The 25,354-nt window shown below is 43.7% G+C and overlaps 1 protein-coding gene across 1 annotated transcript in view; it reads right to left on the bottom strand.

Moving 5' to 3' along the window:
* Positions 1–518: 518 nt before the first annotated feature.
* nid1a (nidogen 1a) overlaps positions 519–25,354 on the bottom strand; it is a 92,142-nt gene continuing 67,306 nt past the window's right edge. Inside the window, exons 18-22 of the mRNA XM_046290715.1 lie at positions 24,941–25,112; positions 22,721–22,878; positions 19,760–19,883; positions 18,917–19,029; positions 519–706 (exon numbers count right to left, since the gene is read on the bottom strand). Coding sequence (XP_046146671.1) covers positions 519–706; positions 18,917–19,029; positions 19,760–19,883; positions 22,721–22,878; positions 24,941–25,112 — 755 coding nt within the window. The remainder of the gene's footprint in view (positions 707–18,916; positions 19,030–19,759; positions 19,884–22,720; positions 22,879–24,940; positions 25,113–25,354) is intronic.

Raw genomic sequence — 25,354 nt, 5'->3', positions numbered from 1 at the left:
CATGCTTGGTAGACTAACAGGTGTAGACTAACAGGTGTAGACTAACAGGTGTAGACTAACAGGTGTAGACTAACAGGTGTAGACTAACAGGTGTAGACTAACAGGTGTAGACTAACAGGTGTAGACTAACAGGTGTAGACTAACAGGTGTAGACTAACAGGTGTAGACTAACAGGTGAAATGCTTTCTTTATAAATGCAGAGTTACAGATAAGATCAAATACACATGATGTAGCCATTATTTCTGAGTGCCCTGTCTGTCTCATCACCTCAATACATACCCTCCTCCTTGTCCACCTCGAAACCTGCCCCCCTCCTTCTCCACCTCGAAACCTGCCCCCCTCCTTCTACACTTCAAAACCTGGCCTCCCTTCACCTCTTCAAAACCTGGCCCCCTCCCCTCCCTCTCCACCTCAATACCTACCCCCTCTTTCTCCACTTCAAAACCTGCCCCCCTTCTCCTCTTCAAAACCTGGCCCCCTCCCTCTCCACCTCAAAACCTGTCCCCTCCTTCTCCACTTCAAAACCTGGCCCCCTCCCTCTCCACCTCAATACCTGCCCCCTCCCTCTCCACTTCAAAACCTGCCCCCTCGCTCTCCACACAGCTGACGCCCAGTGCATTGTTGGGACACAGACAGGAGCGACCTCTGGGTGTGGCCAAACATAGATGTGTGCATCCTCCGTTGTTCACGGCACAGTAGTTTTTACCTGGTGGGAAGAAAGAAAACAGGCATTAGTTAACACGCCGTGTTAATACTGATCCCTCCCACTGTGAGCCCTGTGGAAGAGTAGCGTCCTGTCCAGGAGTTGTAAAAGCCTCACGCAGAAACAAGTTCCCGCCACCTGGGCTGTTCTGGTCCAGACAGAGAAGGCGACCCGCTGGACACAGTGGTCAGTTCACTAACAATAATGTAAAGTGACGTCAACAGAAATTATAACCAGCCCGTCGGTGGAAAAGTTGGGTGGAAATGAAGATACCAAACATTCCTTTACGTTGATGACTTTCCAATCAGTTCTCCACGTTGATCCAATGTTTGTGCCCAGCGGGGACTCACTTAGTGGTCCTTCTGTAGCTCAGTTGGTAGAGCATGGCGCTTGTAACGCCAGGGTAGTGGGTTCGATCCCCGGGACCACCCATACGTAGAATGTATGCACACATGACTGTAAGTCGCTTTGGATAAAAGTGTCTGCTAAATGGCATATATTATTATTATTATATTATTACTGACGCAGACCAGGAAACTGACGCTAACTGAGGACAACAGCAGATATTCAGGATTACACATAACACATGGAGAGCCCAGACTGACCCTAACCCAGGAAACTGACACTAATCCAGGAAACTGACCCTAATCCAGGAAACTGACCCTAACCCAGGAAACTGACCCTAACCCAGGAAACTGACCCTAACCCAGGAAACTAACCCTAACCCAGGAAACTGACCCTAACCCAGGAAACTGACGCTAACTGAGGACAACAGCAGATATTCAGGATCTTCCTTGGGTAATACTATCTAGCTTGTATCCACCCCTCTTCACACAGTAACATTTAGTCTCCCTACTAGCCGTTCTCTACTTCTCTCTATGGTATCATAGAGATGTGGGTTATATAGTTCTACTGCTGACAGTGGTACCACAGGGAGATAGGAATGGGTTATATAGTTCTACTGCTGACAGTGGTACCACAGGGAGATAGGAATGGGTTATATAGTTCTACTGCTGACAGTGGTACCACAGGGAGATAGGAATGGGTTATATAGTTCTACTGCTGACAGTGGTACCACAGAGATGTGGGTTATATAGTTCTACTGCTGACAGTGGTACCACAGGGAGATAGGAATGGGTTATATAGTTCTACTGCTGACAGTGGTACCATAGAGATGTGGGTTATATAGTTCTACTGCTGACAGTGGTACCACAGGGAGATAGGAATGGGTTATATAGTTCTACTGCTGACAGTGGTACCATAGAGATGTGGGTTATATAGTTCTACTGCTGACAGTGGTACCATAGAGATGTGGGTTATATAGTTCTACTGCTGACAGTGGTACCACAGGGAGATAGGAATGGGTTATATAGTTCTACTGCTGACAGTGGTACCACAGGGAGATAGGAATGGGTTATATAGTTCTACTGCTGACAGTGGTACCACAGGGAGATAGGAATGGGTTATATAGTTCTACTGCTGACAGTGGTACCATAGAGATGTGGGTTATATAGTTCTACTGCTGACAGTGGTACCATAGAGATGTGGGTTATATAGTTCTACTGCTGACAGTGGTACCATAGAGATGTGGGTTATATAGTTCTACTGCTGACAGTGGTACCACAGGGAGATAGGAATGGGTTATATAGTTCTACTGCTGACAGTGGTACTACAGGGAGATAGGAATGGGTTATATAGTTCTACTGCTGACAGTGGTACCACAGGGAGACAGTATATGACCAAGAAAGATTAGTATGACCATGACATTTAATACAATATGACCAAGACGAATAAAACAGTATATGACCAAGATAATTAAAACAGTATGACCAAGATAATTAAAACAGTATGACCAAGATAATTAAAACAGTATATGACCAAGACGAATAAAACAGTATATGACCAAGATAATTAAAACAGTATATGACCAAGATAATTAAAACAGTATGACCAAGATAATTAAAACAGTATATGACCAAGACAATTAAAACAGTATATGACCAAGATAATTAAAACAGTATATGACCAAGACGAATAAAACAGTATATGACCAAGATAATTAAAACAGTATGACCAAGATAATTAAAACAGTATATGACCAAGACAAATAAAACAATATATGACCAAGATAATTAAAACAGTATGACCAAGATAATTAAAACAGTATGACCAAGATAATTAAAATAGTATGACCAAGATAATTAAAAGAGTATATGACCAAGATAGATTAGTATGACCATGAAATGTAATACAATATGACCAAGATAATTAAAACAGTATATGGCCCTGTCCGGGGGTGTCATCAGATGGGGCCACATTGTCTCCTGACCCCTCCTGTCTCAGCCTCCAGTATTTATGCTGCAGTAGTTTATGTGTCGGGGGGCTAGGGTCAGTTCGTTATATCTGGAGTACTTCTCCTGTCCTATCCGGTGTCCTGTGTGAATTTAAGTGTGCTCTCTCTAATTCTCTCTTTCTCTCTTTCTTTCTCTCTCTCGGAGGACCTGGGCCCTAGGACCATGCCTCAGGACTACCTGACATGATGAATCCTGATGACTCCCCAGTCCACCTGGCCATGCTGCTGCTCCAGTTTCAACTGTTCTGCCTGTGATTATTATTATTTGACCATGCTGGTCATTTATGAACATTTGAACATCTTGGCCATGTACTGTTGTAATCTCCACTCGGCACAGCCAGAAGAGGACTGGCCACCCCACATAGCCTGGTTACTCTCTAGGTTTCTTCCTAGGTTTTGGCCTTTCTAGGGAGTTTTTCCTAGCCACCGTGCTTCTACACCTGCATTGCTTGCTGTTTGGGGGTTTTAGGCTGGGTTTCTGTACAGCACTTTGAGATATCAGCTGATGTAAGAAGGGCTTTATAAATACATTTGATTTGATTTGATATGAGCAAGATAATTAAAACAGGATATGACCAAGACAATTAAAACAGTATATGACCAAGACAATTAAAACAGTATATGACCAAGATAATTAAAACAGTATGACCAAGATCATTAAAACAGTATATGACCAAGACAAATAAAACAGTATATGACCAAGATATTTAAACAGTATGATCAAGATATTAAAACAGTATATGACCAAGACAATTAACAGTTGAGAACAAGTTCTCATTTACAGCTGCGACCTGGCCAAGATAAAGCATAGCAGTTCGACACATACAACAACACAGAGTTACACATGGAATAAACAATAAACAAGTGGAATAAACAAAACATACAGTCAATAATACAGTGAAACAAAAGAAAACAAGATGTCTATAAACAGTGAAATGAGGATAAAGGAGTTAAGGAAATAAATAGGCCATGGTGGCGAAGTAATTACAATATAGCAATTAAACACTGGAATGGTAGATGTGCAGAAGATGAATGTGCAGGTAGAGATACTGGGGTGCAAAGGAGCAAGATAAATAAATAAATACACTATGGGGATGAGGTAGGTAGATAGATGGGCTGTTTACAGATGGGCTATGTACAGGTGCAGTGATCTGTGAGCTGCTCTGACAACTGGTGCTTAAAGCTAGTGAGGGAGATGTGAGTCTCCAGCTTCAGAGATTTTTTGCAGTTCGTTACAGTCATTGGAGGCAGAGAACTAGAAGGAAAGATGACCAAACGAGGAATTGGCTTTGGGGTGACCAGTGAGATATACCTGCTGGAGCGCGTGCTACGAGTGGGTGCTGCTATGGTGACCAGTGAGCTGAGATAAGGCGGGGCTTTACCTAGCAGAGACTTGTAGATGACCTGTAGCCAGTGGGTTTGGCGACGAGTATGAAGCGAGGGCCAACCAACGAGAGCGTACAGGTCGCAATGGTGGGTAGTGTATGGGGCTTTGGAGACAAAACGGATGGCACTGTGATAGACTGCATCCAGTTTGTTGAGTGTTGGAGGCTATTTTATAGATGACATGGCCGAAGTTGAGTATTGGTAGGATGGTCGAAGATAGATTAGTATGACAAAAATAATTAAAACAGCATGAACAAGAATCACCTTTATTTAACCAGGTAGGCTAGTTGAGAACACCTTTATTTAACCAGGTAGGCTAGTTGAGAACACCTTTATTTAACCAGGTAGGCTAGTTGAGAACACCTTTATTTAACCAGGTAGGCTAGTTGAGAACACCTTTATTTAACCAGGTAGGCTAGTTGAGAACACCTTTATTTAACCAGGTAGGCTAGTTGAGAACACCTTTATTTAACCAGGTAGGCTAGTTGAGAACACCTTTATTTAACCAGGTAGGCTAGTAGAGAACACCTTTATTTAACCAGGTAGGCTAGTAGAGAACACCTTTATTTAACCAGGTAGGCTAGTTGAGAACACCTTTATTTAACCAGGTAGGCTAGTAGAGAACACCTTTATTTAACCAGGTAGGCCAGTTGAGAACACCTTTATTTAACCAGGTAGGCTAGTTGAGAACACCTTTATTTAACCAGGTAGGCTAGTTGAGAACACCTTTATTTAACCAGGTAGGCTAGTTGAGAACACCTTTATTTAACCAGGTAGGCCAGTTGAGAACACCTTTATTTAACCAGGTAGGCTAGTTGAGAACACCTTTATTTAACCAGGTAGGCTAGTTGAGAACACCTTTATTTAACCAGGTAGGCTAGTTGAGAACACCTTTATTTAACCAGGTAGGCCAGTTGAGAACACCTTTATTTAACCAGGTAGGCTAGTTGAGAACACCTTTATTTAACCAGGTAGGCTAGTTGAGAACACCTTTATTTAACCAGGTAGGCTAGTTGAGAACACCTTTATTTAACCAGGTAGGCCAGTTGAGAACACCTTTATTTAACCAGGTAGGCTAGTTGAGAACACCTTTATTTAACCAGGTAGGCTAGTTGAGAACACCTTTATTTAACCAGGTAGGCTAGTTGAGAACACCTTTATTTAACCAGGTAGGCTAGTTGAGAACACCTTTATTTAACCAGGTAGGCTAGTTGAGAACACCTTTATTTAACCAGGTAGGCTAGTTGAGAACACCTTTATTTAACCAGGTAGGCTAGTTGAGAACACCTTTATTTAACCAGGTAGGCTAGTAGAGAACACCTTTATTTAACCAGGTAGGCTAGTAGAGAACACCTTTATTTAACCAGGTAGGCTAGTTGAGAACACCTTTATTTAACCAGGTAGGCTAGTAGAGAACACCTTTATTTAACCAGGTAGGCCAGTTGAGAACACCTTTATTTAACCAGGTAGGCTAGTTGAGAACACCTTTATTTAACCAGGTAGGCTAGTTGAGAACACCTTTATTTAACCAGGTAGGCTAGTTGAGAACACCTTTATTTAACCAGGTAGGCCAGTTGAGAACACCTTTATTTAACCAGGTAGGCTAGTTGAGAACACCTTTATTTAACCAGGTAGGCTAGTTGAGAACACCTTTATTTAACCAGGTAGGCTAGTTGAGAACACCTTTATTTAACCAGGTAGGCCAGTTGAGAACACCTTTATTTAACCAGGTAGGCTAGTTGAGAACACCTTTATTTAACCAGGTAGGCCAGTTGAGAACACCTTTATTTAACCAGGTAGGCTAGTTGAGAACACCTTTATTTAACCAGGTAGGCTAGTTGAGAACACCTTTATTTAACCAGGTAGGCTAGTTGAGAACACCTTTATTTAACCAGGTAGGCTAGTTGAGAACACCTTTATTTAACCAGGTAGGCTAGTTGAGAACACCTTTATTTAACCAGGTAGGCTAGTTGAGAACACCTTTATTTAACCAGGTAGGCTAGTTGAGAACACCTTTATTTAACCAGGTAGGCTAGTTGAGAACACCTTTATTTAACCAGGTAGGCTAGTAGAGAACACCTTTATTTAACCAGGTAGGCTAGTAGAGAACACCTTTATTTAACCAGGTAGGCTAGTTGAGAACACCTTTATTTAACCAGGTAGGCTAGTAGAGAACACCTTTATTTAACCAGGTAGGCCAGTTGAGAACACCTTTATTTAACCAGGTAGGCTAGTTGAGAACACCTTTATTTAACCAGGTAGGCTAGTTGAGAACACCTTTATTTAACCAGGTAGGCTAGTTGAGAACACCTTTATTTAACCAGGTAGGCCAGTTGAGAACACCTTTATTTAACCAGGTAGGCTAGTTGAGAACACCTTTATTTAACCAGGTAGGCTAGTTGAGAACACCTTTATTTAACCAGGTAGGCTAGTTGAGAACACCTTTATTTAACCAGGTAGGCCAGTTGAGAACACCTTTATTTAACCAGGTAGGCTAGTTGAGAACACCTTTATTTAACCAGGTAGGCTAGTTGAGAACACCTTTATTTAACCAGGTAGGCTAGTTGAGAACACCTTTATTTAACCAGGTAGGCCAGTTGAGAACACCTTTATTTAACCAGGTAGGCTAGTTGAGAACACCTTTATTTAACCAGGTAGGCTAGTTGAGAACACCTTTATTTAACCAGGTAGGCTAGTTGAGAACACCTTTATTTAACCAGGTAGGCTAGTTGAGAACACCTTTATTTAACCAGGTAGGCTAGTTGAGAACACCTTTATTTAACCAGGTAGGCTAGTTGAGAACACCTTTATTTAACCAGGTAGGCTAGTTGAGAACACCTTTATTTAACCAGGTAGGCTAGTAGAGAACACCTTTATTTAACCAGGTAGGCTAGTAGAGAACACCTTTATTTAACCAGGTAGGCTAGTTGAGAACACCTTTATTTAACCAGGTAGGCTAGTAGAGAACACCTTTATTTAACCAGGTAGGCCAGTTGAGAACACCTTTATTTAACCAGGTAGGCTAGTTGAGAACACCTTTATTTAACCAGGTAGGCTAGTTGAGAACACCTTTATTTAACCAGGTAGGCTAGTTGAGAACACCTTTATTTAACCAGGTAGGCCAGTTGAGAACACCTTTATTTAACCAGGTAGGCTAGTTGAGAACACCTTTATTTAACCAGGTAGGCTAGTTGAGAACACCTTTATTTAACCAGGTAGGCTAGTTGAGAACACCTTTATTTAACCAGGTAGGCCAGTTGAGAACACCTTTATTTAACCAGGTAGGCTAGTTGAGAACACCTTTATTTAACCAGGTAGGCCAGTTGAGAACACCTTTATTTAACCAGGTAGGCTAGTTGAGAACACCTTTATTTAACCAGGTAGGCTAGTTGAGAACACCTTTATTTAACCAGGTAGGCTAGTTGAGAACACCTTTATTTAACCAGGTAGGCCAGTTGAGAACACCTTTATTTAACCAGGTAGGCTAGTTGAGAACACCTTTATTTAACCAGGTAGGCCAGTTGAGAACACCTTTATTTAACCAGGTAGGCCAGTTGAGAACACCTTTATTTAACCAGGTAGGCTAGTTGAGAACACCTTTATTTAACCAGGTAGGCTAGTTGAGAACACCTTTATTTAACCAGGTGGCTAGTTGAGAACACCTTTATTTAACCAGGTAGGCTAGTTGAGAACACCTTTATTTAACCAGGTAGGCTAGTTGAGAACACCTTTATTTAACCAGGTAGGCTAGTTGAGAACACCTTTATTTAACCAGGTGGCTAGTAGAGAACACCTTTATTTAACCAGGTAGGCTAGTTGAGAACACCTTTATTTAACCAGGTAGGCTAGTTGAGAACACCTTTATTTAACCAGGTAGGCTAGTTGAGAACACCTTTATTTAACCAGGTAGGCTAGTTGAGAACACCTTTATTTAACCAGGTAGGCTAGTTGAGAACACCTTTATTTAACCAGGTAGGCTAGTTGAGAACACCTTTATTTAACCAGGTAGGCTAGTTGAGAACACCTTTATTTAACCAGGTAGGCTAGTTGAGAACACCTTTATTTAACCAGGTAGGCTAGTTGAGAACACCTTTATTTAACCAGGTAGGCTAGTTGAGAACACCTTTATTTAACCAGGTAGGCTAGTTGAGAACACCTTTATTTAACCAGGTAGGCTAGTTGAGAACACCTTTATTTAACCAGGTAGGCTAGTTGAGAACACCTTTATTTAACCAGGTAGGCTAGTTGAGAACACCTTTATTTAACCAGGTAGGCTAGTAGAGAACACCTTTATTTAACCAGGTAGGCTAGTTGAGAACACCTTTATTTAACCAGGTAGGCTAGTTGAGAACACCTTTATTTAACCAGGTAGGCTAGTTGAGAACACCTTTATTTAACCAGGTAGGCTAGTTGAGAACACCTTTATTTAACCAGGTAGGCTAGTTGAGAACACCTTTATTTAACCAGGTAGGCTAGTTGAGAACACCTTTATTTAACCAGGTAGGCTAGTTGAGAACACCTTTATTTAACCAGGTAGGCTAGTTGAGAACACCTTTATTTAACCAGGTAGGCTAGTTGAGAACACCTTTATTTAACCAGGTAGGCTAGTTGAGAACACCTTTATTTAACCAGGTAGGCTAGTTGAGAACACCTTTATTTAACCAGGTAGGCTAGTTGAGAACACCTTTATTTAACCAGGTAGGCTAGTAGAGAACACCTTTATTTAACCAGGTAGGCTAGTTGAGAACACCTTTATTTAACCAGGTAGGCTAGTTGAGAACACCTTTATTTAACCAGGTAGGCTAGTTGAGAACACCTTTATTTAACCAGGTAGGCTAGTTGAGAACACCTTTATTTAACCAGGTAGGCTAGTTGAGAACACCTTTATTTAACCAGGTAGGCTAGTTGAGAACACCTTTATTTAACCAGGTAGGCTAGTTGAGAACACCTTTATTTAACCAGGTAGGCTAGTTGAGAACACCTTTATTTAACCAGGTAGGCTAGTTGAGAACACCTTTATTTAACCAGGTAGGCTAGTTGAGAACACCTTTATTTAACCAGGTAGGCTAGTTGAGAACACCTTTATTTAACCAGGTAGGCTAGTTGAGAACACCTTTATTTAACCAGGTAGGCTAGTTGAGAACACCTTTATTTAACCAGGTAGGCTAGTTGAGAACACCTTTATTTAACCAGGTAGGCTAGTTGAGAACACCTTTATTTAACCAGGTAGGCTAGTTGAGAACACCTTTATTTAACCAGGTAGGCTAGTAGAGAACACCTTTATTTAACCAGGTAGGCTAGTTGAGAACACCTTTATTTAACCAGGTAGGCTAGTTGAGAACACCTTTATTTAACCAGGTAGGCTAGTTGAGAACACCTTTATTTAACCAGGTAGGCTAGTTGAGAACACCTTTATTTAACCAGGTAGGCTAGTTGAGAACACCTTTATTTAACCAGGTAGGCTAGTTGAGAACACCTTTATTTAACCAGGTAGGCTAGTTGAGAACACCTTTATTTAACCAGGTAGGCTAGTTGAGAACACCTTTATTTAACCAGGTAGGCTAGTTGAGAACACCTTTATTTAACCAGGTAGGCTAGTTGAGAACACCTTTATTTAACCAGGTAGGCTAGTTGAGAACACCTTTATTTAACCAGGTAGGCTAGTTGAGAACACCTTTATTTAACCAGGTAGGCTAGTTGAGAACACCTTTATTTAACCAGGTAGGCTAGTTGAGAACACCTTTATTTAACCAGGTAGGCTAGTAGAGAACACCTTTATTTAACCAGGTAGGCTAGTTGAGAACACCTTTATTTAACCAGGTAGGCTAGTTGAGAACACCTTTATTTAACCAGGTAGGCTAGTTGAGAACACCTTTATTTAACCAGGTAGGCTAGTTGAGAACACCTTTATTTAACCAGGTAGGCTAGTTGAGAACACCTTTATTTAACCAGGTAGGCTAGTTGAGAACACCTTTATTTAACCAGGTAGGCTAGTTGAGAACACCTTTATTTAACCAGGTAGGCTAGTTGAGAACACCTTTATTTAACCAGGTAGGCTAGTTGAGAACACCTTTATTTAACCAGGTAGGCTAGTTGAGAACACCTTTATTTAACCAGGTAGGCTAGTTGAGAACACCTTTATTTAACCAGGTAGGCTAGTTGAGAACACCTTTATTTAACCAGGTAGGCTAGTAGAGAACACCTTTATTTAACCAGGTAGGCTAGTTGAGAACACCTTTATTTAACCAGGTAGGCTAGTTGAGAACACCTTTATTTAACCAGGTAGGCTAGTTGAGAACACCTTTATTTAACCAGGTAGGCTAGTTGAGAACACCTTTATTTAACCAGGTAGGCTAGTTGAGAACACCTTTATTTAACCAGGTAGGCTAGTTGAGAACACCTTTATTTAACCAGGTAGGCTAGTTGAGAACACCTTTATTTAACCAGGTAGGCTAGTTGAGAACACCTTTATTTAACCAGGTAGGCTAGTAGAGAACACCTTTATTTAACCAGGTAGGCTAGTTGAGAACACCTTTATTTAACCAGGTAGGCTAGTTGAGAACACCTTTATTTAACCAGGTAGGCTAGTAGAGAACACCTTTATTTAACCAGGTAGGCTAGTTGAGAACACCTTTATTTAACCAGGTAGGCTAGTTGAGAACACCTTTATTTAACCAGGTAGGCTAGTTGAGAACACCTTTATTTAACCAGGTAGGCCAGTTGAGAACACCTTTATTTAACCAGGTAGGCTAGTTGAGAACACCTTTATTTAACCAGGTAGGCTAGTTGAGAACACCTTTATTTAACCAGGTAGGCTAGTTGAGAACACCTTTATTTAACCAGGTAGGCTAGTTGAGAACACCTTTATTTAACCAGGTAGGCTAGTTGAGAACACCTTTATTTAACCAGGTAGGCTAGTTGAGAACACCTTTATTTAACCAGGTTGGCTAGTTGAGAACACCTTTATTTAACCAGGTATGCTAGTTAAGAACACCTTTATTTAACCAGGTAGGCTAGTTGAGAACACCTTTATTTAACCAGGTAGGCTAGTTGAGAACACCTTTATTTAACCAGGTAGGCTAGTTGAGAACACCTTTATTTAACCAGGTAGGCCAGTTGAGAACACCTTTATTTAACCAGGTAGGCTAGTTGAGAACACCTTTATTTAACCAGGTAGGCCAGTTGAGAACACCTTTATTTAACCAGGTAGGCTAGTTGAGAACACCTTTATTTAACCAGGTAGGCCAGTTGAGAACACCTTTATTTAACCAGGTAGGCCAGTTGAGAACACCTTTATTTAACCAGGTAGGCCAGTTGAGAACACCTTTATTTAACCAGGTAGGCCAGTTGAGAACACCTTTATTTAACCAGGTAGGCTAGTTGAGAACACCTTTATTTAACCAGGTAGGCTAGTTGAGAACACCTTTATTTAACCAGGTAGGCCAGTTGAGAACACCTTTATTTAACCAGGTAGGCCAGTTGAGAACACCTTTATTTAACCAGGTAGGCTAGTTGAGAACACCTTTATTTAACCAGGTAGGCTAGTTGAGAACACCTTTATTTAACCAGGTAGGCCAGTTGCGAACACCTTTATTTAACCAGGTAGGCTAGTTGAGAACACCTTTATTTAACCAGGTAGGCTAGTTGAGAACACCTTTATTTAACCAGGTAGGCTAGTTGAGAACACCTTTATTTAACCAGGTAGGCTAGTTGAGAACACCTTCATTTAACCAGGTAATAATAATAATAATAATATATGCCATTTAGCAGACGCTTTTATCCAAAGCGACTTACAGTCATGTGTGCATACATTCTACGTATGGGTGGTCCCGGGGATTGAACCCACTTCCCTGGCATTACAAGCGCCATGCTCTACCAACTGAGCTACAGGACCACACCTTCATTTAACCAGGTAGGCTAGTTTAGAACACCTTTATTTAACCAGGTAGGCTAGTTGAGAACAAGTTCTCATTTACAACTGCGACCTGGCCAAGATAAAGCATAGCAGTGTGAACAGACAACAACACAGAGTTACACATGGAGTAAACAATAAACAAGTCAATAACACAATAGAAAAAAAAATCTATATACATTGTGTGCAAAAGGCATGAGGAGGTAGGCGAATAATTACAATTTAGCAGATTAACACTGGAGGGATAAATGATCAGATGGTCATGTACAGGTAGAGATACTGGTGTGCAAAAGAGCAGAAAAGTAAATAAATAAAAACAGTATGGGGATGAGGCAGGTAGATTGGGTGGGCTATATACCGATGGACTATGTACAGCTGCAGCAATCGGTTAGCTGCTCAGATAGTTGATGTTTAAAGTTGGTGAGGGAGGGTGTTGTTATCGTGACCAGTGAACTGAGATCAGGCAGAGCTTTACCTAGCATGGACTTATAGATGACCTGGAGCCAGTATGTCCAAGATAATTAAGACATTATGACCAAGATAATTAAAACTGTATTTGACCAAGATAATTAAAATAGTATGAGAAAGATAATTGAGTAAACCATAATAGTGTGTGTCTGTGTGTGTGTGTGTGTGTGTGTGTGTGTGTGTGTGTGTGTGTGTGTGTGTGTGTGTGTGTGTGTGTGTGTGTGTGTGTGTGTGTGTGTGTGTGTGTGTGTGTGTGTGTGTGTGTGTGTGTGTGTGTGTGTCTCTGTGTGTGTGTGTGTCTCTGTGTGTGTGTGTGTATCTCTGTGTGTGTGTGTGTGTGTGTGCGTGTGACTCTGTGTGTGTGACTCTCTGTGTGTGTGTGTGCGTGTGACTCTCTGTGTGTGTGACTCTCTCTGTGTGTGTGTGGGTGTGCGTGTGACTCTCTGTGTGTGTGACTCTCTCTCTGTGTGTGTGTGACTCTCTGTGTGTGTGTGTGTGTGTGTGTACCCGAGGAGCTTGCTCTAAAACATTTCTTGAATTCCTTCATACCATCTATGACCCTGATAGTTAAACCAAGGTCACCTCCCCAAGGTGTGTGTGTCTCTGTCTCTGTCTCTGTCTCTATGTGTGTGTGACTCTGTGTGTGTGTGTGTGTGTGTGTGTGTGTGTGTGTGTGTGTGTGTGTGTGTGTGTGTGTGTGTGTGTGTGTGTGTGTGTGTGTGTGTGTGTGTGTGTGTGTGTGTGTGTGTGTGTGTGTGTGTGTGTGTGTGACTCTGTGTGCGTGTGTGTGTGCGTGTGACTCTGTGTGTGTGTGACTCTCTGTGTGTGTGTGTGTATATCTGTGGGTGTGTGTGTGTGTGCGTGTGACTCTGTGTGTGTGACTCTGTGTGTGTGTGTGTGTGTGTGTGTGTGTGTGTGTGTGTGTGTGTGTGTGTGTGTGTGTGTGTGTGTGTGTGTGTGTGTGTGTGTGTGTGTGTGTGTGTGTGTGTGTGTGTGTGTGACTCTCTGTGTGTGTGACTCTCTCTGTGTGTGTGTGTGTGACTCTCTCTGTGTGTGCGTGTGACTCTGTGTGCGTGTGTGTGTGCGTGTGACTCTCTGTGTGTGTGACTCTCTGTGTGTGTGTGTGTGTGACTCTCTTTGTCTGTGTGTGTGTCTGTGTGTGACTCTGTGTGCGTGTGTGTGTGCGTGTGACTCTCTGTGTGTGTGACTCTCTGTGTGTGTGTGTGTGTGTGTGTGTGTGTGTGTGTGTGTGTGTGTGTGTGTGTGTGTGTGTGTGTGTGTGTGTGTGTGTGTGTGTGTGTGTGTGTGTGTGTGTGTGTGTGTGTGTGTGACTCTGTGTGTGTGACTCTCTGTGTGTGTGTGTGTGTGACTCTCTGTGTGTGTGACTCTCTCTCTGTGTGTGTGTGTGTGTGTGTGTGTGTGTGTGTGTGTGTGTGTGTGTGTGTGTGTGTGTGTGTGTGTGTGTGTGTGTGTGTGTGTGTGTGTGTGTGTGTGTGTGACTCTCTGTGTGTGTGACTCTCTCTCTGTGTGTGTGTGTGACTCTGTGTGTGTGTGTGTGTGTGTGTGTGTGTGTGTGTGTGTGTGTGTGTGTGTGTGTGTGTGTGTGTGTGTGTGTGTGTGTGTGTGTGTGTGTGTGTGTGTGTGTGTGTGTGTGTGTGTGTGTGTGTGTGTGACTCTGTGTGCGTGTGTGTGTGCGTGTGACTCTCTGTGTGTGTGACTCTCTGTGTGTGTGTGTGTGTGTGTGTGTGTGTGACTCTCTTTGTCTGTGTGTGTGTGTGTGTGTGTGTGTGTGTGTGTGTGTGTGTGTGTGTGTGTGTGTGTGTGTGTGTGTGTGTGTGTGTGTGTGTGTGTGTGTGTGTGTGTGTGTGTGTGTGTGTGTGTGTGACTCTCTCTGTGTGTGTGTGTGTGTGTGTGTGTGTGTGTGTGTGTGTGTGTGTGTGTGTGTGTGTGTGACTCTCTCTCTGTGTGTGTGTGTGTGTGTGTGTGTGTGTGTGTGTGTGTGTGTGTGTGTGTGTGTGTGTGTGTGTGTGTGTGTGTGTGTGTGTGTGTGTGTGTGTGTCTCTGTGTATGTGTGTCTCTGTGTGTGTGTCTGCATGTGTCTTTGTGTGTGTGTCTGTGTGTGTGTGTCTCTGTGTGTGTGTGTGTGTCTCTGTGTGTGTCTCTGTGTGTGTGTGTGTCTGTGTGTGTGTATCTCTGTGTGGGTGTGTGTGTGTGTGTGCGTGTGACTCTGTGTGTGTGACTCTCTGTGTGTGTGTGTGTGTGTGGGTGTGACTCTCTGTGTGTGTGTGACTCTCTCTGTGTGTGTGTGGGTGTGCGTGTGACTCCCTGTGTGTGTGTGACTCTCTCTGTGTGTGTGTGTGTCTGTGTGTGTGACTCTCTTTGTGTGACTCTCTCTGTCTGTGTGTGTGTGTGTGTGACTCTCTCTGTGTGTTTGTGTGTGTCTCTGTGTGTGTGTGCGTGTGTGTGTGTCTCTGTGTATGTGTGTGTCTGTGTGTGTGTATCTCTGTGTGGGTGTGTGTCTGTGTGTGTCTCTGTGTGTGTGTGTGTCTGTGTGTGTGTATCTCTGTGTGGGTGTGTGTGTGTGTGCGTGTGACTCTGTGTGTGTGACTCTGTGTGTGTGTGTGTGTGTGTGTGTGTGTGTGTGTGTGTGTGTGTGTGTGTGTGTGTGTGTGTGTGTGTGTGTGTGTGTGTGTGTGTGTGTGTGTGTGTGTGTGTGTGTGTGTGTGTGTGTCTCTCTTTGTGTGACTCTCTCTGTCTGTGTGTGTGTGTGTGTTACTCTCTCTCTGTGTGTTTGTGTGTGTCTCTGTGTGTGTGTGCGTGTGTGTGTGTCTCTGTGTATGTGTGTCTCTGTGTGTGTCTCTGTGTGTGTGTGTGTGTCTGTGTGTGTGTATCTCTGTGTGGGTGTGTGTGTGTGTGCGTGTGACTCTGTGTGTGTGACTCTGTGTGTGTGTGGGTGTGCGTGTGACTCTCTGTGTGTGTGACTCTCTGTGTGTGTGACTCTCTGTGTGTGTGTGTGTGTGTGTGTGTGTGTGTGTGTGTGTGTGTGTGTGTGTGTGTGTGTGTGTGTGTGTGTGTGTGTGTGTGTGTGTGTGTGTGTGTGACTCTATCTGTGTGTGTGTGTGTGTGTGTGTGTGTGTGTGTGTGTGTGTGTGTGTGTGTGTGTGTGTGTGTGTGTGTGTGTGTGTGTGTGTGTGTGTGTGTGTGACTCTGTGTGCGTGTGTGTGTGCGTGTGACTCTGTGTGTGTGTGACTCTCTGTGTGTGTGTGTGTATATCTGTGGGTGTGTGTGTGTGTGCGTGTGACTCTGTGTGTGTGACTCTGTGTGTGTGTGTGTGTGTGTGTGTGTGTGTGTGTGTGTGTGTGTGTGTGTGTGTGTGTGTGTGTGTGTGTGACTCTGTGTGTGTGTGTGTGTGTGTGTGTGTGTGTGTGTGTGTGTGTGTGTGTGTGTGTGTGTGTGTGTGTGTGTGTGTGTGTGTGTGTGTGCGTGTGACTCTCTGTGTGTGTGACTCTCTCTGTGTGTGTGTGTGTGACTCTCTCTGTGTGTGTGTGTGTGTGTGTGTGTGTATGTGCGTGTGACTCTGTGTGCGTGTGTGTGTGCGTGTGACTCTCTGTGTGTGTGACTCTCTGTGTGTGTGTGTGTGTGACTCTCTTTGTCTGTGTGTGTGTCTGTGTGCGTGTGACTCTGTGTGCGTGTGTGTGTGCGTGTGACTCTCTGTGTGTGTGACTCTCTCTGTGTGTGTGTGTGTGTGTGTGTGTGTGTGTGTGTGTGTGTGTGTGTGTGTGTGTGTGTGTGTGTGTGTGTGTGTGTGTGTGTGTGTGCGTGTGACTCTCTGTGTGTGTGTGTGTGACTCTCTGTGTGTGTGACTCTCTCTCTGTGTGTGTGTGTGTGTGTGTGTGTGTGTGTGTGTGTGTGTGTGTGTGTGTGTGTGTGTGTGTGTGTGTGTGTGTGTGTGTGTGTGTGTGTGTGTGTGTGTGTGTGTGCGTGTGACTCTCTGTGTGTGTGACTCTCTCTCTGTGTGTGTGTGTGACTCTCTGTGTGTGTGTGTGTGTGTGTGTGTGTGTGTGTGTGTGTGTGTGTGTGTGTGTGTGTGTGTGTGTGTGTGTGTGTGTGTGTGTGTGTGTGACTCTCTCTGTGTGTGTGTGTGTGTGTGTGTGTGTGTGACTTTTCTCTCTGTGTGTGTGTGTGTGTGTGTGTGTGTGTGTGTGTGTGTGTGTGTGTGTGTGTGTGTGTGTGTGTGTGTGTGTGTGTGTGTGTGTGTGTGTGTGTGTGTGTGTGTGTGTGTGTGTGTGTCTCTGTGTATGTGTGTCTCTGTGTGTGTGTCTGCATGTGTCTTTGTGTGTGTGTCTGTGTGTGTGTGTCTCTGTGTGTGTGTGTGTGTCTCTGTGTGTGTCTCTGTGTGTGTGTGTGTCTGTGTGTGTGTATCTCTGTGTGGGTGTGTGTGTGTGTGTGCGTGTGACTCTGTGTGTGTGACTCTCTGTGTGTGTGTGTGTGTGTGTGGGTGTGACTCTCTGTGTGTGTGTGACTCTCTCTGTGTGTGTGTGGGTGTGCGTGTGACTCCCTGTGTGTGTGTGACTCTCTCTGTGTGTGTGTGTGTGTCTGTGTGTGTGACTCTCTTTGTGTGACTCTCTCTGTCTGTGTGTGTGTGTGACTCTCTCTCTGTGTGTTTGTGTGTGTCTCTGTGTGTGTGTGCGTGTGTGTGTGTCTCTGTGTATGTGTGTGTCTGTGTGTGTGTATCTCTGTGTGGGTGTGTGTCTGTGTGTGTCTCTGTGTGTGTGTGTGTCTGTGTGTGTGTATCTCTGTGTGGGTGTGTGTGTGTGTGCGTGTGACTCTGTGTGTGTGACTCTGTGTGTGTGTGTGTGTGTGTGTGTGTGTGTGTGTGTGTGTGTGTGTGTGTGTGTGTGTGTGTGTGTGTGTGTGTGTGTGTGTGTGTGTGTGCGTGTGACTCTCTGTGTGTGTGACTCTCTCTCTGTGTTGTGTGTGTGTGTGTGTGTGTGTGTGTGTGTGTGTGTGTGTGTGTGTGTGTGTGTGTGTGTGTGTGTGTGTGTGTGTGTGTGTGTGTGTGTGTGTGTGTGTGACTCTCTGTGTGTGTGTGTGTGTGTGCTTGTGACTCTTTGTGCGTGTGTGTGTGCGTGTGACTCTCTGTGTGTGTGTGTGTGTATCTCTGTGTGGGTGTGTGTGTGTGTGTGCGTGTGACTCTGTGTGTGTGACTCTCTGTGTGTGTGTGTGTGTGTGTGTGTGTGTGTGTGTGTGTGTGTGTGTGTGTGTGTGTGTGTGTGTGTGTGTGTGTGTGACTCTGTGTGCGTGTGTGTGTGCGTGTGACTCTCTGTGTGTGTGACTCTCTGTGTGTGTGTGTGTGTGTGTGACTCTCTTTGTCTGTGTGTGTGTGTGTGACTCTCTGTGTGTGACTCTGTGTGTGTGACTCTGTGTGTGTGACTCTGTGTGCGTGTGTGTGTGCGTGTGACTCTCTGTGTGTGTGACTCTCTGTGTGTGTGTGTGTGTGTGTATCTCTGTGTGGGTGTGTGTGTGTGTGCGTGTGACTCTGTGTGTGTGACTCTCTGTGTGTGTGACTCTCTCTGTGTGTGTGTGTGACTCTCTGTGTGTGTGACTCTCTGTGTGTGTGTGTGACTCTCTTTGTCCGTGTGTGTGTGTGACTCTCTCTGTGTGTGTGTGTGTGTGTGTGTGTGTGTGTGTGTGTGTGTGTGTGTGTGTGTGTGTGTGTGTGTGTGTGTGTGTGTGTGTGTGTGTGTGTGTGTGTGTGTGTACCCGAGGAGCTTGCTCTAAAACATTTCTTGAATTCCTTCATACCATCTATGACCCTGATAGTTAAACCAAGGTCACCTCCCCAAGGTGTGTGTGTCTCTGTCTCTGTCTCTGTCTCTATGTGTGTGTGACTCTGTGTGTGTGTGTGTGTGTGTGTGTGTGTGTGTGTGTGTGTGTGTGTGTGTGTGTGTGTGTGTGTGTGTGTGTGTGTGTGACTCTCTCTCTCTGTGTGTGTGGTGTGTGTGTGTGTGTGTGTGTGTGTGTGTGTGTGTGTGTGTGTGTGTGTGTGTGTGTGTGTGTGTGTGTGTGTGTGTGTGTGTGTGTGTGTGTGTACCTGAGGGGCACTGAGCGTATGCCGTGGTGATTCCGTATAGCCTGGTCTGTTTCTGAGGCAGGAACACGTCCGTTTCAGTCCCAGCTTGACGATTCACCATGATCACTGCATCCCTGAGACCAAAAACAACTACACATCAGACACTGAGGAGTCACCACACACACACACACACACACACACACACACACACACACACACACACACACACACACACACACACACACACACACACACACACACACACACACACACACACACACACACACACACACACACACACACACACACACACAGCTAACGTTATGGGGACACACAAATCAATCACATTCAAAAAGACAGACAGACAGACAGACAGACAGACAGACAGACAGACAGACAGACAGACAGACAGACAGACAGACAGACAGACAGACAGACAGACAGACAGACAGACAGACAGACAGACAGACAGACAGACAGACAGACAGACAGACATAGGGCTCCATTTTGTTTTTCATGTTTCAAGAAGCGTGACACTCCTAAACATTCCAACATTCCTCGACTCCGAGAGTCAAGGTTTAGAGATGTATGTTGTTTCTACAAGCCCAAGTACCAAGTACCAGCCTATTTAAGGGCTAGCAGACGAGCCTACCTCCTCCAGTCAGTGTAGTAGATATTATGGTAGTTATGTCTGGTCCAGTCTACCTCCTCCAGTCAGTGTAGTAGATATTATGATAGTTATGTCTGGTCCAGTCTACCTCCTCCAGTCAGTGTAGTAGATATTATGATAGTTATGTCTGGTCCAGTCTACCTCCTCCAGTCAGTGTAGTAGATAGTATGGTAGTTATGTCTGGTCCAGTCTACCTCCTCCAGTCAGTGTAGTAGATGTTCTTCCCATGGGAGGTGATTCCAAATGGGTACTGGATGGCCCCCATGACCTTCCTCCTGTCTCCCTGCACTGGGTTCATACACTCCATCATGTGGGTTCCTGGAGGCAAGAGAATATATATTATATATCTAACTCTAACACTGGGTTCATACACTCGATCATGTGGGTTCCTGGAGGCAAGAGAATATATATTATATATCTAACTCTAACCCTGGGTTCATACACCCCATCATGTTGTCCTGAGGACTAGAGAATATATATTATATATCTAACTCTAACCCTGGGTTCATACACCCCATCATGTTGTCCTGAGGACTAGAGAATATATATTATATATCTAACTCTAACCCTGGGTTCATACACCCATACATATTATATACTGTACCTTAAGAAAGTACACACCCCTTGACTTTTTCCACATTTTGTTGTGTTACAGCCTGAATGTAAAAATAAAAAGCTGAAATGTCTTCAGTCAATAAGTATTCAATTCCTTTGTTATGGTAAGCCTAAATAAGTTCAGGAGTAAAACTTTGTTTATGCCACATCTGCTCCTGCCACGCCCTCTACCTTTCATCCTGTGTTTCCTTGACCTGCCGCCTCTCCCCCAGTACTCTCTCTCTCGACCCCCCCCCCCTCTCTCTCTGATTGTGTGGATGGAGACAGGTGTGCTGGAGTCAGAGCAGATCCCCACCAGCTGCAACCTGTTTCATAATCAAGACCTCTACTAATACTCGGTCCTTCCACTTCCACACTGCCAGATCGTAATCTCTGCTCGGTCAGTCTACGCTTCTAGTCATTGTTACTGTTAGATCCTGTTTTCCTGTTGTGCCTGTTGTCCCTGCCTGATGCTGTTTTCCTCTCCGCTACAGTTCTGCCCGCTCTGACTCTGGTCCCTGTCTCCAGTCCCACGTCTCATCATCCTGCTACTCTGTCCTGGATTCCCCACTCTACTACTCCCTTGGATTCCTCTCCGGACCTGGTTACCCTGTCCCACCCCCTCTCGCTCCGGCCTCAGTCCCCTCAACCTGGTTATCCTGTGCCATCCCCTCTCGCTCTGGCCTCAGTCTCCTCACCTGGTTACCCTGTCCCAACCCCTCTCACTCCAGTCTCAGCCTCCGAACCTGGTTTCCTACAACCCACCCGAGCTTCCCCTGGCCTGCACTCCATCTTCCCCCTGTGTTTCAATAACTACCTTGGTTACTTCATCCCAGTCTCCTCGTCTGAGTCTGCTCTTGGGTTTCCCTGTTCCACTCCGCATAACAGTTTAACAAGTCACATAATAAATTGCATGGACTCACTCTGTGTGCAATAATATTGTTTAACATTATTTTTGAATGACTACCTCATCTCTGTACCCAACACAAACAAATATCTTAAGGTCCCTCAGTCAAGCAGTGGATTTCAACCACAAAGCCCAGGAAGGTTTTCCAATGCCTCACAAAGAAGGGCACCTATTGGTAGATGGGTAAAAAAAATAAAAAAGCAAAAATGGAATATCCATTTGAGCATTGTGAAGTTATTAATTACACTTTGGATGGTGTATCAATACATTAAGTCACCACAAAAATATAGGTGTCCTTCCTAACTCAGTTGCCAGAGAGGAAAGAAACTGTTCAGGGATTTCACCATGAGGCCAGACTTGAATGGCTGTGATAACATTGTAGTTACTCCATAATACTAAACTAAATGACAGAGTGAAAAGAAGGAAGCCTTTACAGAATAAAAATATTCTAAAACATGTATCTTATTTTCAACATGGGATTAAAGTAAAACTGCTAAAATGTCCACAAGTTTATTTCTTTGCCACATTTTTGTAGCTTTACTTTAGTTGATGTCCACAGAAACTATTATTTTAGCAGGTGATATAAATCATTAATTCGATGAAATTGACAGACGCAGCAATAAAAATGTCAAATTCTCCAAAGAGGCTGAAAAATTTAATCTCTACAAATAAACTATAATTATTATTCCAAACTGCAAAAGACTACCCCTTTTTTTCTCAAAGCAAGAAAAGATATTCAAGAATTAACAAAAGAAATTGTTCCAAAAATGCAAATCAACATACTGGGTTCAAAAATCCATGATATAGTGATTGTGGATCATTCTCATGGTCATGCTTAATTACACCAACAGAAATACACTTAGCGACAGAATATGGAGAGGACAGAGTGCATCTTAAACACCCAAACAGAAATACACTTAGCGACAGAATATGGAGAATGGACAGAGTGCATCTTAAACACCCAAACAGAAATACACTTAGCGACAGAATATGGAGAATGGACAGAGTACATCTTAAACACCCAAACAGAAATACACTTAGCGACAGAATATGGAGAATGGACAGAGTGCATCTTAAACACCCAAAAATGTATTAGAAACGTAAACAAAAAAATGACCATCACAAAAGTAGATAGAGGACAGAGAAAAGGCGACCCCCGACATAATTTGAGATGTGTTTAAGGTGTACATTACTGGAATGATAATCTCATAATCGCCCCAAAAATTTAATTACAATCTTAGAAAAAGACCATAAAAAATCTTATCAAGGCAAAGAGTAAAAACAATATTTCTGCACTTAAGCAGGAATATGGTATTTTACCTTAGAAGAAAGGTGTGTGAATACTTAAATTAGACATTTCTGTATTTCATATTCAATACATTTGCAAAAAATTCTAAAACATGTTTTCACTTTTATCATTATGGGGTGTTGTGTCTGATCTAATTAATCCATTTTGAATCCATTTCCACATTCAGGCTGTAACAACAAAAGGTGTAATAAGTTGAGGGGTATGAATACTTTCTGAAGGTACTGTACTAACCCTGGGCAGGTTTATTGACTTCATCATGAGGGTTCCTGAAGACCAGACATGTTATACATCAACAGAGACATCTACAGAGGTCTCTGTGCTGTCGTGACTGTAGTAACACTGTACCTGCATCAGCCCAGCACAGCTGAGAGCTCTGCGGGTCGTACGTGAGTCCGTTAGGTAGCCCCAGGTCATCCTTCACCAGAACTCTCCTGTTGGTCCCATCCATGGCAGAAGTCTCGATTTTAGGAGCATCACGGTTCCAGTCTGCCCAGTACATGTTGCTGGTGGAACGAACAGAGCAGGGAATATAATGTTCGGATGTGTTGTTGTCTCTGGGTCAGTTTAGGAGAACGGTTAAGGATTTTTACATTGATAAATGTGTTTGTTTTGTTTGATTGTTTATTGTGTATATAATATTTGCTATTTTTTTTTAAATTGTGTATAATTGTCTTTTCTGTATTGATCCCAAATGAGAGCTGGGTCTCGTTGTGTTTTCCCCTGGCTATATAAAAATATATTAATAATAATATCTTACTGACACAAAATGTTATAATGTTTCAACATTTCTTGAAATGTTGGTGTTGTAGCATATAAGCAATCCTGTATAACAGGCCTAGCTATGTACAGGAGTTAGCTCAGAATAGCAGCTAGGACATAGCACAGAATAGCAGCTGGAGGAGGAGGGGAACAGACTGGACCATAGATCTACTAAGTGGAATGGGTACTAGAGGAGGGGAACAGACTGGACCATAGATCTACTAAGTGGAATGGATACTAGAGGAGGGGGACAGACTGGACCATAGATCTACTAAGTGGAATGGATATAGAGGGAACAGACTACCATAGATCTACTAAGTGGAATGGATACTAGAGGAGGGGGACAGACTGGACCATAGATCTACTAAGTGGAATGGATACTAGAGGAGGGGAACAGACTGGACCATAGATCTACTAAGTGGAATGGATAGGGCTACTAGAGGAGGGGAACAGACTGGACCATAGATCTACTAAGTGGAATGGATACTAGAGGAGGGGGACAGACTGGACCATAGATCTAGTGGAATGGATACTAGGGAACAGACTGGACCATAGATCTACTAAGTGGAAGTAGATCTACTAAGTGGAATGGATACTAGAGGGAATGACCATAGATACTAGAGGAGGGGGACAGACTGGACCATACTGGACCATAGAGTGGAATGGATACTAGAGGGAACAGACTGGACCATAGATCTACTAAGTGGAACTGACCATAGATCTACTGGAATGGATACTAGAGGAGGGGACAGACTGGACCATAGATCTACTAAGTGGAATGGATACTAGAGGAGGGGAACAGACTGGACCATAGATCTACTAAGTGGAATGGATACTAGAGGAGGGGACAATGGGATCTACTAGTGGAATGGATACTAGAGGGGGAACAGACTGGACCATAGATCTACTAAGTGGAATGGATACTAGAGGAGGGGACAGACTGGGATCTACTAAGTGGAATGGATACTGGACCACCATAGATCTACTAAGTGGAATGGATACTAGAGGAGGGGGACAGACTGGACCAGATCTACTAAGTGGAATGGATACTAGAGGAGGGGGACAGACTGGACCATAGATCTACTAAGTGGAATGGATACTAGAGGAGGGGAACAGACTGGGATCTACTAAGTGGAATGGATACAGACAGACTGGACCATAGATCTACTAAGTGGAATGGATACTAGAGGAGGGGAACAGACTGGACCATAGATCTACTAAGTGGAATGGATACTAGAGGAGGGGGACAGACTGGACCATAGATCTACTAAGTGGAATGGATACTAGAGGAGGGGAACAGACTGGACCATAGATCTACTAAGTGGAATGGATACTAGAGGAGGGGGACAGACTGGACCATAGATCTACTAAGTGGAATGGATACTAGACTGGACCATAGAGTGGAATGGATACTAGAGGAGGGGAACAGACTGGGATCTACAGACTGGACCATAGATCTACTAAGTGGAATGGATACTAGAGGAGGACTGGGGGACAGACTGGACCATAGATCTACTGGAATGGTAGAGGAGGGGGAATGGATACTACTAAGTGGAAGGAGGGGGACAGACTGGACCATAGATCTACTAAGTGGAATGGATACTAGAGGAGGGGGACAGACTGGACCATAGATCTACTAAGTGGAATGGATACTAGAGGAGGGGGACAGACTGGACCATTATTTGACCCAGGCATTTCCAACACCCTATCCCAATGTTTTCATCAATGCCCCATTAGTAGCCATAACTGATCTATGGCCAGTCTGTCCCTTCTCCAGGATGTGCACAGATCTATATGGTGACTCACCCATTGACAGGGTCAACGATGATGGCTCGGGGGTTGACCAAGTTTGTGTCGATGAGGACACGTCGCTTGGTCCCATCCAGAGAGGCCACCTCGATGCGGTCCTTCATAGAATCTGTCCAGAACAGGGTACGACCCAGATGGTCTATAGCGATCCCTTCTGGACTCTCCAAATCTAAGAGGAAGACATTAGTCAATAAAACATACATAAACATGGAAATGTAGAAGGGAGCACAAAGTAGAACACTGACTCAACATTCTAGAATACTGGCACCACACTCCAAAACATTGACTCAACATTCTAGAACACTGACACTCCACGCTAGACCACTGACACCACATTCTAGAACACTGACACCACATTCTAGAACACTGACACCACATTCTAGAACACTAACACCACATTCTAGAACACTG

This window comes from Oncorhynchus gorbuscha, linkage group LG11, assembly GCF_021184085.1.
Source record: "Oncorhynchus gorbuscha isolate QuinsamMale2020 ecotype Even-year linkage group LG11, OgorEven_v1.0, whole genome shotgun sequence".
Classification (NCBI taxonomy): domain Eukaryota; kingdom Metazoa; phylum Chordata; class Actinopteri; order Salmoniformes; family Salmonidae; genus Oncorhynchus; species Oncorhynchus gorbuscha.
The sequence above is the reverse complement of the archived record's forward strand: the minus strand, read 5'-3'. Positions and strand labels throughout refer to the sequence as shown.